Here is a 12,296-nt window from a genome sequence, read left to right as displayed (position 1 = left end):
CGTGAAGGAACTCTGCAGTTACTCTAACAGACCACTAGAGACGAGCTCAAAGACGGTCCAGACTACGACAGACCCGCTGCAGGTCCGTCTCAGAGACTCCATTTCAATGTCTGACTATAAAAATCAACTCTGGAGACCATTTTGATGGACTCAGACACTGCTGTGGCTAAACCTGGCTCTGAACTCCGGGTCGGAAAAGAGGAGATCAGTTCACACCGGACTGCCGAACTCGACCCAGTGAGCAGACCACATCAGACCAGATCTTCTGGAAGGAGAAAGTTGATGTCACGTCCTGCAGTGACACCTGGTGGCCACGAGGCGCCACAGCAGCGTCACCTGGACTCCATCATCACCGGAGACAATCCCCAAACTGGGAGACCTTCTTCAGAGGTCCCTGCTGGTCCCTGCTTGTCTGGATGTTTCTCGTGGTGGTGGTGTTCAGATTCAGATCCATTTCAACCTCAATAATCACCAGGCTGGAGAGAGGAAGTAAGATGCAGTTGCCTTCAAAATAAAAGAGTAGTTGGACAGATTCAAGCTTGGGTTCATTGGTGACTCTAACTTGTCTGTAGGTCTGAGTGTGAGTGTGAGTGGTTGTTGGTCTCTGTGTGTTGACCCTGTGGTGGACTGGAGAATGAATGAATGAATGAATGAGCCATATTGAAGGTACAGTATAGGCGTACAGTCACACGACGCACGTTTAGCACAGTTGCCTTTATTTTGAAAGGCTCTCCGGAAGCATTGCGGTGGTGCCTTTACCTTGACAGTCTGGATGTGGCCTCAGAGGAAGAGCGCAGCCGCATTTCTGCGGACGGACCGGACCAGAGACCTGAACATCAGAACAGAAACCCGAAACCTGAGACCGAGCTGAGGCTGATCAGAATAATCCAAACAGACGGGGATAGACCGGAGTCTTCCTCCCGGTATGAACCGATCATTACACGGTAATGTCAAAATGACCGATGTGTGCGCGTGCGTAGGTACGCGCGCGCACCACTCCCATCCTCTTTCTAATGACGCGGTTTCTAAATGCACCTGCAGATAAACCAGGTAACAGATGTTCCGTCTCTGATATCCCTGATATCCCTGATATCTCTGATTTCTCTGACGAACCGTGACGCTGCAGATCGGACTGACACGTGCGCAGTGACGCAGTGATGAACAGCAGGTGAGTCTCAGGTGTGTGAAGAACAGCTGATGATGCTGAAGGTCACAGAGACATCACTGCTCCACGACAAAGATACCAGAGATATCAGGGATATTACTGGTGACGACGATTCTCACGTTTATTATAAAAATCTCAGTAAGTCATTTAATTTAAAGATAAAATGAAGCCTGATCAAACTTGTGTGTGTGGTGTAAATGTTTCAGTTACTCCTTGAATATTATTTTATAATATAATTGGAGCTGGAAAGAAATTGGATCTTGGCTCATTTTAACAACATGGATTTGTGAAAACCAAAATACTAGAAGAAAATGAGACAAAGAACAGACCGGAAAGTCTCTGTGTGACAGAAGAAACAATATTCAACGTTCACTGATATGAACGTTGAATGAAGGTTAATCTCTAGACTCAGTAATGTTTACATCAGTTATATCACATGAACTTTTTGTTACTGCATTTATACTGTTTTAATGATGATGTTAAAATTATTAGTGAGTTTGCTATGGAGGTGTGGTTTCAGACACTATGGTGACAGGTCATGTGACCTGAGAGTAATGCTCTTTTTCAGGGGAGATGCTTTGAGACCAGATCCTTGACAACAGTGTGACCCAGGATCAATGATGTTGGCTTCGGGCTGTGTGACGTCTGCAGGGACTCAAAAACTGCCAACTGGATCCAACATGGCTGCCATGTGTGGAGCAGCATCAACATTCGCTCTGTGCCTCTATTTCCTGCTGCTGCCTGATGTAACCGGTCAGTTCAAACATCAACAGGTCCTCATTTAGCCTAGCTTAGCACAAAGACTGGGATACGAAGCCAAAAGCTGAAACATCAACATATGATCAGGCAACTTCAATTCCCGTCATGTATTGGTTCACAGCTCCTCTTTGCGTAGTTAGGGAGTCATTTTTACAGTGAAATCATGACACACAACCTCAGAACCTTTCAGAATCCTTTCTGTGTTATAAATACTGAAGTGCTTGCGCGCGCGCGCACACACACACACACACACACACACAGGCTTTGTCACCAGCCAGTCTGTGCAAGTTATTGTGTTTTAGTTGAGATAAGATGCAGACACACACACACCCTGTGTGTGTGTGTGTATGTAGACTAAACAGTGACCCTTCCTGGCTCCAACACAATGTGTGTATACGTGCCTGTGTGTGGTGTGGGAGTGGGCAGGCAGATTCTTGTGAAGTGACGCCCCCCATCTGCTGGTCCAGACTTGGGATGGGGATTTGGACAGGCCTGAAAACCCGTAGACCTGCAGACCCGTAGACCTGCAGACCCGTAGACCTGCAGACCTGCAGACCCATAGACCCTCAGACCTGCAGACCCGCAGACCCGCAGACCTGCAGACCCATAGACCCACAGACCCGCAGACCCGCAGACCCGCAGACCCATAGACCCGCAGACCCGCAGACCCGCAGACCCGCAGACCCGCAGACCCATAGACCCGCAGACCCGCAGACCCGCAGACCCATAGACCCACAGACCCGCAGACCCGCAGACCCGCAGACCCATAGACCCGCAGACCCGCAGACCCGCAGACCTGCAGACCCGCAGACCTGCAGACCCGCAGACCTGCAGACCCATAGACCTGCAGACCCGCAGACCCGCAGACCTGCAGACCCATAGACCTGCAGACCCGCAGACCTGCAGACCTGCAGGCCTACAGACCCGTAGACCTGTTGACCCGAAGACCTACAGACCTGCAGAGCTACAGACCTGTAGACCTGATTTCACTAAATGCCACAGCAGATTATGATCTGTGTGTGTGTGTGTGTTAGTGTTTCTTTGTGTGTCTCTGTGTGTGTGTGATCTTCCCACAGTGTTGGGGGAAATCTGATGATCATATTTCTATGCAGGTCTTCAGTCAGAGGACAGAGAGTGTGCCTTCACCCACCACCTACAAGGGGTGGAGCCCCACAGCGGACCAATCAATGAGCTGCGAGGAGTGGTGCAAGAGAATGGTACAATTCGCTGCAGCCACGGCTCCCGCTGCTATGGATTGTGGGAGAAAAGAGCGGATGGTGAAGTGCAGCTGGTGAAGCAAGGTGAAGCTCAGTCATTGAGAAGCAGTCCAACATTAAGTTTTGCTCTTGTGTCTCATGTTAACCACATCAGTTTTTTCCTTCCAGGTTGTTGGCCTCATATTGGTGACCAGCAGGAGTGTCATGGTGACCGTTGCCAGGTAACAGCGATGCCCTCTCAAATCCAAAATGGCAGCTACCGTTTCTGCTGCTGCAACCAAGATCTCTGCAACACCAACTTCACAGAGGCCTGGCCCACTGCTGACACTCCAGCCCTGAGACTGATAAAGAGCAGCGGACACGGTGACAGTCAAACAGGTGAGCAGTGTCCTACATTACCCAGAATTCCCTGTGTGTGTGTTTCAGTAAACATTGTCCTTCTGACCATCTGTCATGATGTTGAGTGATGATGCCACTTGATTGATTTCAACAATGACATCACCGTCCCACAGAAAACCAGCCACTGAGACGGGAGGAGACGGTGCTTATTGCCTTGGCAACCATCGCTATAGCAGCGATCTTCATCATGGCACTATTCCTGGGATACCGCATGATGAAAGGTACACATTCACACACACACAGACACACACACACACACATACACACACTGATAGGACATTTTTACCACCAACTCTGTGTGTGTGTGTGTGTGTTCAGGGAAACACAAACACAGTCTTTCTGCTCTGGATGTGATGGAGGCAGCTAACAGCGAGCCTGCAGTCGACCTGGACAACCTGAAAATGCTGGAGGTAAGATTCTAGACCAAAAACCCAGGCTGGTGTAGGACCCTGGATCTGTATATAACTCCAGATGATGTTTGTCAATTGCATCTGAGTTGGACCAATAGAAAAGAATGGGCTGTCCCTTTTAAGAGAAGAAGATTCTAGGCAATGTGTCTTGTTTGAGTGAATGTTGGGAAAGTGAAGAACCCTGTGTCTGTCTATGTTTGGCAGCTGATTGGTCGAGGTCGTTACGGCGCCGTGTTTCGTGGCTGTCTGAATGAGCGCTGTGTGGCCGTCAAACTCTTCAGCTCGGCCAATCGGCTGAACTTTTCCAACGAGTGCTCCATCTACTGTCTGCCACTGCTGAGGCAACATGACAACATCAGCCGCTTCCTGAGCGCAGATGAGAGGATGGCGGCCGATGGTCAGCCAGAGTTCCTGATCCTCATGGAGTTTTATCCTCACGTAAGAGATGCAGCATCATTTGGAATATTCCTCTTTGTATTGCTGTTATTAGTGAAACACCAACGTCCTGACTTTGTCCATAGGACGTCCAGAGTGCATGCTGGAAGATGATGGTTGATTTAGTTGAGTTTGGTGTCATGTTCTGAGTCATGTGACAGGTTCAGATTTAGAGACAACCTTGAGAGTCTGTCTGACCTGAAGCAGGCAGCGCCTGAAGACTTGATCTCAGATCAAGGTCCAGAGGAGACCAGTTTATGGTCTCTGTGGTTCCTGCTGCCTGAAGAAGGCCCTGTCTAGACCCTCAGGCCGGAACCTCCTGACTCCATTAGGCTGCTGGTTATTGTGTGGAAGAGGACAACGCCTTTAGTCCTGCTTCCTGTCTGGAGCCATGCACACACACACACACACACACACACTATCTCCTATTCTCAAATTGTACATAAGCTATTTCAGCTTCCTGTTTACAAACACACACTGTTCAACAAACATTATTGAATGCACACACACAGTCAGTGTGATTCCCCCTTGGTTTGTTTGCTGCATTCCTCTGTAGTGACACACACTTTGAACGATGAGGTGCTGATATTTTGTCTGATGATGCTGCCCACTGGCCAACATCATGTGTGTGTGTTTGTGTGTTCACACAGGGCAGTCTGTCTCGTTACTTATCCCTCCACACCGTTGACTGGTCGACCTGCTGCAGGATGACTCATGGCGTCACCAGAGGTCTGGCCTTCCTGCACACGGAGCTCTACAGAGGCGGTGGGCACTATTTCCAGCAGCGGATTGATACACACAGACACACAGATGACAGTTCTCTATCAAACTGGTCTGTGCTCTCTCCCCCTCAGACCAGTATAAACCAGCCGTCGCCCACAGAGACGTCACCAGCAGGAACGTCCTGGTCCGAGCCGATTTGTCGTGTGTCCTCGCTGACTTCGGTCTGTCCATGAGGTTGACAGGAAATCGGCCCTGTCATCCTGGAGACGACGACACCATTGCGATATCTGAGGTTAGTCACCGAATGTTGACAGATGATGGTGCAGGTGTAGACCTGAGTGATGGGCAGAGTTCACAGGTGTGTGTGCAGGTGGGGACAGTGCGGTACATGGCGCCGGAGGTTCTGGGCGGGGCCTTGAACCTCAGGGACTGTGAGTCAGCACTGAAGCAGGTGGACGTTTACGCCCTGGGTCTCCTCTACTGGGAGAGTTTCAGGAGGTGCTCTGATCTGTTCCTAGGTGAGTCAACAAACTACACACAGGACACACAACCCTCATCTTCATGATGGACACAGTTTATACGGATCAAACAAGCGATGAGAATTTTTCCAGGTGCTCACTTCCTGTGTGTGTCCAGGTGAGGCGGTCCCAGGGTACCAGCTGGCCTATCAGGCGGAGCTCGGTAATCATCCGAGCTTTGAAGAGATGCAGATCCTGGTGGCCAGAGAAAAACACAGACCCAGATTCCCTGAAGCCTGGAAGGAGAACAATCTGGTGAGGTTCTTTGTTCCCGACAGTCCAGATGAGGCTCAGTGCTATCACTTTGTGTTCTTATTTTGTGTATTTGTGTATCAGACGCTGCGTTTGCTGAAGGAGACGATGGAGGACTGCTGGGACCAGGACGCTGAAGCTCGGCTCACCGCTCAGTGTGCCGAGGAGAGATTGTCTGAACTCACACTGCTGAGCACACATACCGCAATACACAACCACCGGTATACACACACCGAAATACACAACCACCAGTATACACACACACTGTAATACACAACCACCGGTATACACACACCGAAATACACAACCACCAGTATACACACACACACTGTAATACACAACCACCGGTATCCACACAGCACAATACACAACCATGGGTATACACACATGTGTAATCTTGATCGCTCTCCTTCTCTCTCTCCCTCAGGAATCTGTCTCATGGTCACTGGTCTCCTCAGGTTGGCTCTGCCTCCTCCTACATTGAGGATCTACAAGTGGGTGTGGTCAAAAATCTCCAAGGAGATGGACATCCAACACTTGTAACCAAGATGACATCATCTGGAACAGATCTTGCTGAAAAGAACAGAAATTCCATTAACTATGAGCGGCAGCAGGCTCAGGTGAGTCCAGGTTTCATCATGAAAACAAACAGACCGTTTGTCTGCTATCTTAGTCCTCTCTCTCTCTCCTTCTCTCTCTATCAGAGTCAAGCTCGGTTGTCCAGCTCAGACAGTCTGTCCACCAACTCCGTCCTGAGCCTGGTCACCACGCTCAGCACCATCCCTGAATCGGAGCACAAAGGTCGGTCACAGATCAAATGTCTCCAATAAAGGCAGCATGGACAGACATTTGTTCGACATGTCCTCCAGTTGTCGACCTCTCTGTGACCTGTCTTGTCCTCTGTGTCCTCCAGCTGCTGTCCCCAGTGTCCCCGTCTGCATGCAGCTGACAGAAGAAGACCTGGAGGCCACCAAGCTGGACCCAAAGGAGGTTTGTACTCCAGTGGCAGTTGGTCATTAGTGGATGAGGACAGGCGAGGACCGGCCCATGGCAGCATGGGACTTTACACCTATAGATGGTTAATTAATCAATCACTATTTTCATCAGAATTGTAATGACGGATCAAAACAAGAGAAACATTTCAGAAATGACACTGAGAAGTACTCATGTTTTATCACCTCAGTCTTGATGTTTGGATCCCCTTCTTCTCTCTTCAGGTTGATAAGAACCTGAGGGAAAGTTCTGATGAGAACCTGATGGAACATTCACAGAAACAGTTCAGTTCAGAACCACAATCTTCCAACCTGCTGCTCCATCAGAGCCTTCAACCCACTGAGGTAAAACTGGCCCAGTTCCTGCATGGATTATCATGCTGGCTCTCCTGAATGTGTCACACTAACCTCAGACTGGTTTCTGGGGTTCCTCCAGGCAGCCAACTCTGTGTCCTCCCCTCAAGGTGATCTTGGTGTTGGTACCATCGATAAACCTCTTCCCTCTGCCATCCACCCTCTCCCAAAACAGCATAACCTGCCCAAGAGACCCACCAGCCTCCACCTCCTCCCCAAGACCACGGAGACCAGCTCAGCCTCCTCTCGGCTGAAACAGGGGAAGCTCAAATCGAACCACAGACAGGTCTGTGTCTGATCTGATCAGGGGCTTTGATTATAAATCATTTATTGACTTATGTGAGAGGAGCCATGAAGGTCATGGTCCATTTGATTGTCCCTCAGTTGTCTGATGATGAAGCTGTGACTGTAGTTGATCCAATGGACCCGTTTCCTGTTGTGGTTTCTAGTTGTTGAGCATCATCTTTCGTGTGCATGCAGTTGTCCTGCAGACCAGATCCGCAGTTTTATGTGGTGATTCGTATTGTGATGACATCCATTTAATTCTTCTAATGACTTATGAGTTAACACATTCAGTCAGACGGAACATCTGTTTACATCGTTCTCCTGGTCTCATTAGTCTAATCACTGATTCAGACTGCCGTATTTCAGGTGGAAACTGGTGTTGCTAAGATGAACAAAGTAACAGTCATCACAGCTATAGAACCTCAACTGGTAACCACAGTGACCAACAACACCAGCACCAGCGGTGTCGTGTACGGGAACCGAGTCCAAGTGATCACAGCGGCCACCGGCAGCTACAGTGCAGGAGTCCCCACCCTGGTGACCAATGGTCTGATAGGTGGAGGCCGGACTAATCCTGCAGGACCGCAGCTGGAGGAGGAAGAGAAGCTGGAGGGAAAGAAGCTCCAGAGAGAAGACCATCTGAACCTGCTCAACTTCAGTCCTGATGAGCATGAACCCCTGCTGAGGAGGGAACAGCCCCCTGCTGAGAGTGAACCCTTCCCTCATCAGTCACGAGCAGCAGACATCCTGTCAGGACGAGGCTCCAATGCCAACAACAACAACAACAGAGGGTCAGAGGTCAAACCTGAAAGCATACTGGTCTCTGAGGTCAGTCAAGGCAAAGGCATCAACAATAAACCCGCTCCAATCCCAACAACTTTGCAGTTCAGAGAATCTACTCTTCTGTCCAACCTGGAAAAGAGTTCTGGTCCAGCAGGACCAACAGCATCTGAACACCCCCTAACACCCCAGGAGAGAGCTCAAGGCTCCGATACAGCTCTTTGCCTCCAGAAAGCTTTGACAACAGAGCTTGCAGTAGTTCGACCTCCATCCTCAGATGCAGATAATAAAGAACCTTCTACTCTAAAGTTTCCAACCTTAGAAAAACTGAATGAGAAAACAGATCCAGAAGCCAAAACTTCAGCTCCCAAACCTGCAGCTCTACAAGTTTCCTCCTTGGATCAGGTGGAACGTCCCAAAGCCAGACGGCCAGAGCGTCCCTCTTCTCTGGACCTGTCCTGCATGTCCTCAGGTAAGTCAAGATAACTTTTGAACCTTCTGAACCTCCAACCACAAAACCTGGTTAGACCAGAGGATCTGACCTGCTCTGTACTGATCCTGACTGGGTGACACAGTAGCCCTGCCCCCTAACCCCTCCCCTCCTTTGTGGTCTGTTTCCCTCTAAATGAAGTTTCATTTAAAAAATTAACATCATGTTGTGTTGAAGACTGTAAACTAGAGACTGAGACCATAAAATCATCAGGAAAACATTTACTGAGGAGGAGGGACATTTTCCCATAGACTTCAATGCAAGGGAGGAGGAGGGACATTTTCCTTCCGTTCCTTCTCTAACGGGTTTCCTTTTGCCCCTCAGATGATGTCACTCTCACTGGAGGTGGTGGTCTAAGTGCTTCAGGAGAGAAAATAAAACGCCGTGTTAAGACGCCATACACCCTGAAAAAATGGCGTCCAGCTTCATGGGTTGTTTCCACGGATACAGCTCTCGACCCAGACTTTGATTTTAGCAGCAGTAGCAGCAGCCAGGTCGACTTTTCTTCCGGTCTTCAGAGAGCAGGAAACATCAGCCTCCCTAAAATCAACCAGTCCAAATCCAGCATCGCTGTCTTTCTGGTCGGTGGTGCAGCGACAGCGACTGCCGCCTCCGAGCCCGATGGAATGACCTGCTTCTAGAGCCGTGGCTTGGTCGAAGGAGAGCAGATGTTTTTCACTTCTTTGTCTTCCTCTTTTGTTGTGTCCTCCCCAGGTGACAGAATTCAACAGACTGATGCCTGAAGGCCCAAAGAGAATTAGTTTGATGGTGATTCCTTAACTTTGAGATGATTGGCGTGTTGCTGCCCCGACCAGAGCAACAAGACAGTTCAGTGTCTCTGTAGGTAGTCACACAGTTGTCCTCTCATCCACATGTTTGTGTTTGTGGTGATGACGGGGAACAACTTGGACCCAGAGTTCAGAAATCTGGTTTTAGCATCAAACCTCAGGTCTGATCAGACATCCTCCTGTCGATGTTGAAGCTACTTTCTCATCAGTTTTTGCTGCTCCTGCTGAAAGGAAGAAGATGTGGTCAGAGGTTAGTTAGTGATTTGTTTATGCACTTTAAACAAAGTTTTATTTAACTCTAATCAAGGAATTTGTGCAATTACAGAAGTCACAGTGACATCGTCCGGAGTGTCTGCGTAACATTTTCAGTTTTATGTAAAGAGCTTTACTTTGAGCTATGCATCCTCTTCATGATGCCTCCTGTCGGCCGAGTGTCGGACTCAGTTCTGGAGGATTTTTGTTATTTTAATTTGCACTTTGTTTTCTAAACTGCCTCGTGAGGTCAGCTGACCGCCACATCAGCGGAGGAAGGAATGGAGGTCTAAAGAAAAGGGATAAGCCATTGCCCTGTGAAGTATACCGAACCTTCCAACCTCAGGAACTGTAATGAGTGAAGGAGCAGTCACATGATCCCGATTCATCCAATCTCAGTGGGAAGAAGTTGAAGGACAGCTTTCATTCAACAGAAAAACTGCACCTTTTTTTTATTTTCTGCTCTTTCCAAATCCATCAGTTGGGTTTAAAGTAGCTTTTAGGACCGAGTGATGTTCACTGACAGACTGTCTGCTGTTTGTCTGCTCGTCTGAGTTTTAAGAACTTGTCGGAGAATGAAATAGTGATGTGACCCGCTTGCTCCCCATCCGCTGCTGTTAAAGATGCTGATAATTCCATCAGTTGTGTATGAAGTGGATCCATACAATTTATAACAATTTATATTTTTTACGTTATTTGCAAAGCGTGTGCATTCAGTAGTACCAATAGTCATAATAGTCGTAGTTGTCGTTGTACAAGAAGTTTTTTTAATTGCCAGATTTTTTCAGAGGAGTTTGGCGTGAAACTTAAAAAAAAAAGAAAAAACTGGTGAATTAATGAACCAGAATTGAATTCTTCAGTAGTTATTCATCACCACATTTTCATATTTATAATTATTCCAGAAACATTAACCAGTTTTTCTTTGTGATTGTCCTTTCATAAAACATTTTTATAGACAAGTTGTGATGTTTCAGACCCTTTAAAGTGATTCACTTTTGATCAGCCTTATAAATATTCAAAATAATTTCCCGTTTCTTGACTTAAATTTTAAAATAGTTTCACTTCGTGTTAAGAAAATCCTGAAACATCATTTTAGTTTGAAGTTTAGATGCTCTCTGTTTTGTCATTTTTGTATTTTCTACTGTTTGTACTGTTTTTAGATATTTCGATATGTGCATACAGACACTGATAATCTTTGGTTGTACATCCTGAAGCATGTGAAGGCAGAATGAGTGGAGTTCGATCTTTGACTGGTGAGTTTCAGCTGTTTATTCACCTCAGTGTTTTTTTTTTTTTTTTTGATCCAGTTTTTCTCCTCATTTTTCGTCAGTTCTGAAATAAGCACACATTTTTTACTTAAAGCTAAAGCATTTAATTATATTAACATTTTTTATATTAGCTGATCAAACTGATTCGGCCTCTGGGGGGTGTAGATCTGACCCAGGAGTCCAACCTGAGTGACCTTTGACCTCCTGTCCCATCACACAGTAATCCTGCAAACTGCTGTTGGGTCTAACCCTTTAAAGTCGCTCACGGTAGCTGATGTGGAGATGTCTTCTGTTCTTATATTCACATAACAAGCCACTTTAACCAGCTTTGGCCTCCTGTATGAAATGTCAGAACACTGAAATGTTATTTCTATTTTTGACTTCTCATTAGCCAGATTGCATTCGATCCTCCTCATTGTCTGTCATACCTCAGACAGACGCTGTGTGGGGGGATTGCATCTTTGCTGATCACAACAGTTTCTGATGGTGTAAATAATCAAACAAATTTCCTTCACATTCATGTTAGCTCCACTGCATACTGTTAGTGTTGTATTCTATAAGATCAGAAATCATAACGACACATTATATCTCTGTACATACAAACACAAACACACAATACGCTCACTAAGCATGTTGCACAAGCCCATAGAAGAGAAATCCGCTGGTTGTCTTTAACAAGCACTCAAATGTCACACTTTAGTTTTTTTCATGAAATAAACTTCAGAGGATCCTGAGTGTCAGTGTCTAATTCATAATAATAAAAGACGCCATTTTGACCAGAAGACAGTGTGCAGTGGGGCAATTCAACACAAAGCAGGCGCTGGTTCTGTTTCCGTGTTTGGAACCAGATCAGACTGACTGGGGTCTGAGCATCGCTGCCTTCATCCACACAGAGGAAGGAGACCATCTTCAGAAAATCAACCACAGCAGCTAGAGGTCAGAATGAACTGACACAAACCACTGCAGCACTGAAATAACCCACTGTTTGATTTCATTCAGCTCATCCGCAATGTTAAAATCATATTTAAGGTTCTTTCAAGGTTGCACTACGTTCAACCTGTTTGTACACTTTTTCTTTGTGACATTACAGTTGTAATTCATTTCTGAAAACTCATCGTGTTTTGCAAGCATGTAAAGTTTTATAAAAAAGTGTGAAGTTGAAGGAACCCTGAGGAGGTTTCCAATGGACTGAGGTGGTTCTGCGGGTCC

The 12,296-nt window shown here is 47.1% G+C and overlaps 1 protein-coding gene across 8 annotated transcripts; it reads left to right on the top strand.

Annotated features, from left to right (window-relative positions):
• The first annotated feature begins 43 nt into the window (after positions 1-43).
• LOC115061538 (bone morphogenetic protein receptor type-2-like) lies at positions 44-11,821 on the top strand. Of its 8 annotated transcripts, none has more exons than XR_003842344.1 (20): positions 44-489; positions 728-923; positions 1,734-1,918; positions 3,037-3,225; positions 3,310-3,519; positions 3,654-3,761; positions 3,859-3,950; positions 4,155-4,388; positions 5,036-5,150; positions 5,240-5,626; positions 5,745-5,881; positions 5,963-6,099; positions 6,306-6,498; positions 6,583-6,679; positions 6,792-6,868; positions 7,096-7,215; positions 7,307-7,510; positions 7,876-8,761; positions 9,104-9,817; positions 9,893-11,821. XR_003842344.1 is itself a non-coding variant. In XM_029529920.1 (20 exons), exons 3-20 carry the CDS (start codon positions 1,783-1,785, stop codon positions 9,418-9,420), a joined length of 3,528 nt encoding a protein of 1,175 aa, XP_029385780.1. In that variant the 5' UTR covers positions 44-489; positions 728-923; positions 1,734-1,782; the 3' UTR covers positions 9,421-11,821. The 8 variants fall into 8 exon arrangements, 7 of the variants coding, with proteins under 7 accessions (XP_029385780.1, XP_029385778.1, XP_029385777.1 ...); XM_029529920.1 differs by having other exon boundaries at positions 3,310-3,475; positions 3,643-3,761; positions 5,240-5,400; positions 5,479-5,626; positions 9,104-11,821; XM_029529918.1 differs by having other exon boundaries at positions 5,240-5,400; positions 5,479-5,626; positions 9,104-11,821.
• Positions 11,822-12,296: the final 475 nt, after the last annotated feature.

The sequence above is a fragment of the Echeneis naucrates genome, chromosome 21, assembly GCF_900963305.1.
Source record: "Echeneis naucrates chromosome 21, fEcheNa1.1, whole genome shotgun sequence".
NCBI lineage: Eukaryota > Metazoa > Chordata > Actinopteri > Carangiformes > Echeneidae > Echeneis > Echeneis naucrates.
The sequence above is the reverse complement of the archived record's forward strand: the minus strand, read 5'-3'. Positions and strand labels throughout refer to the sequence as shown.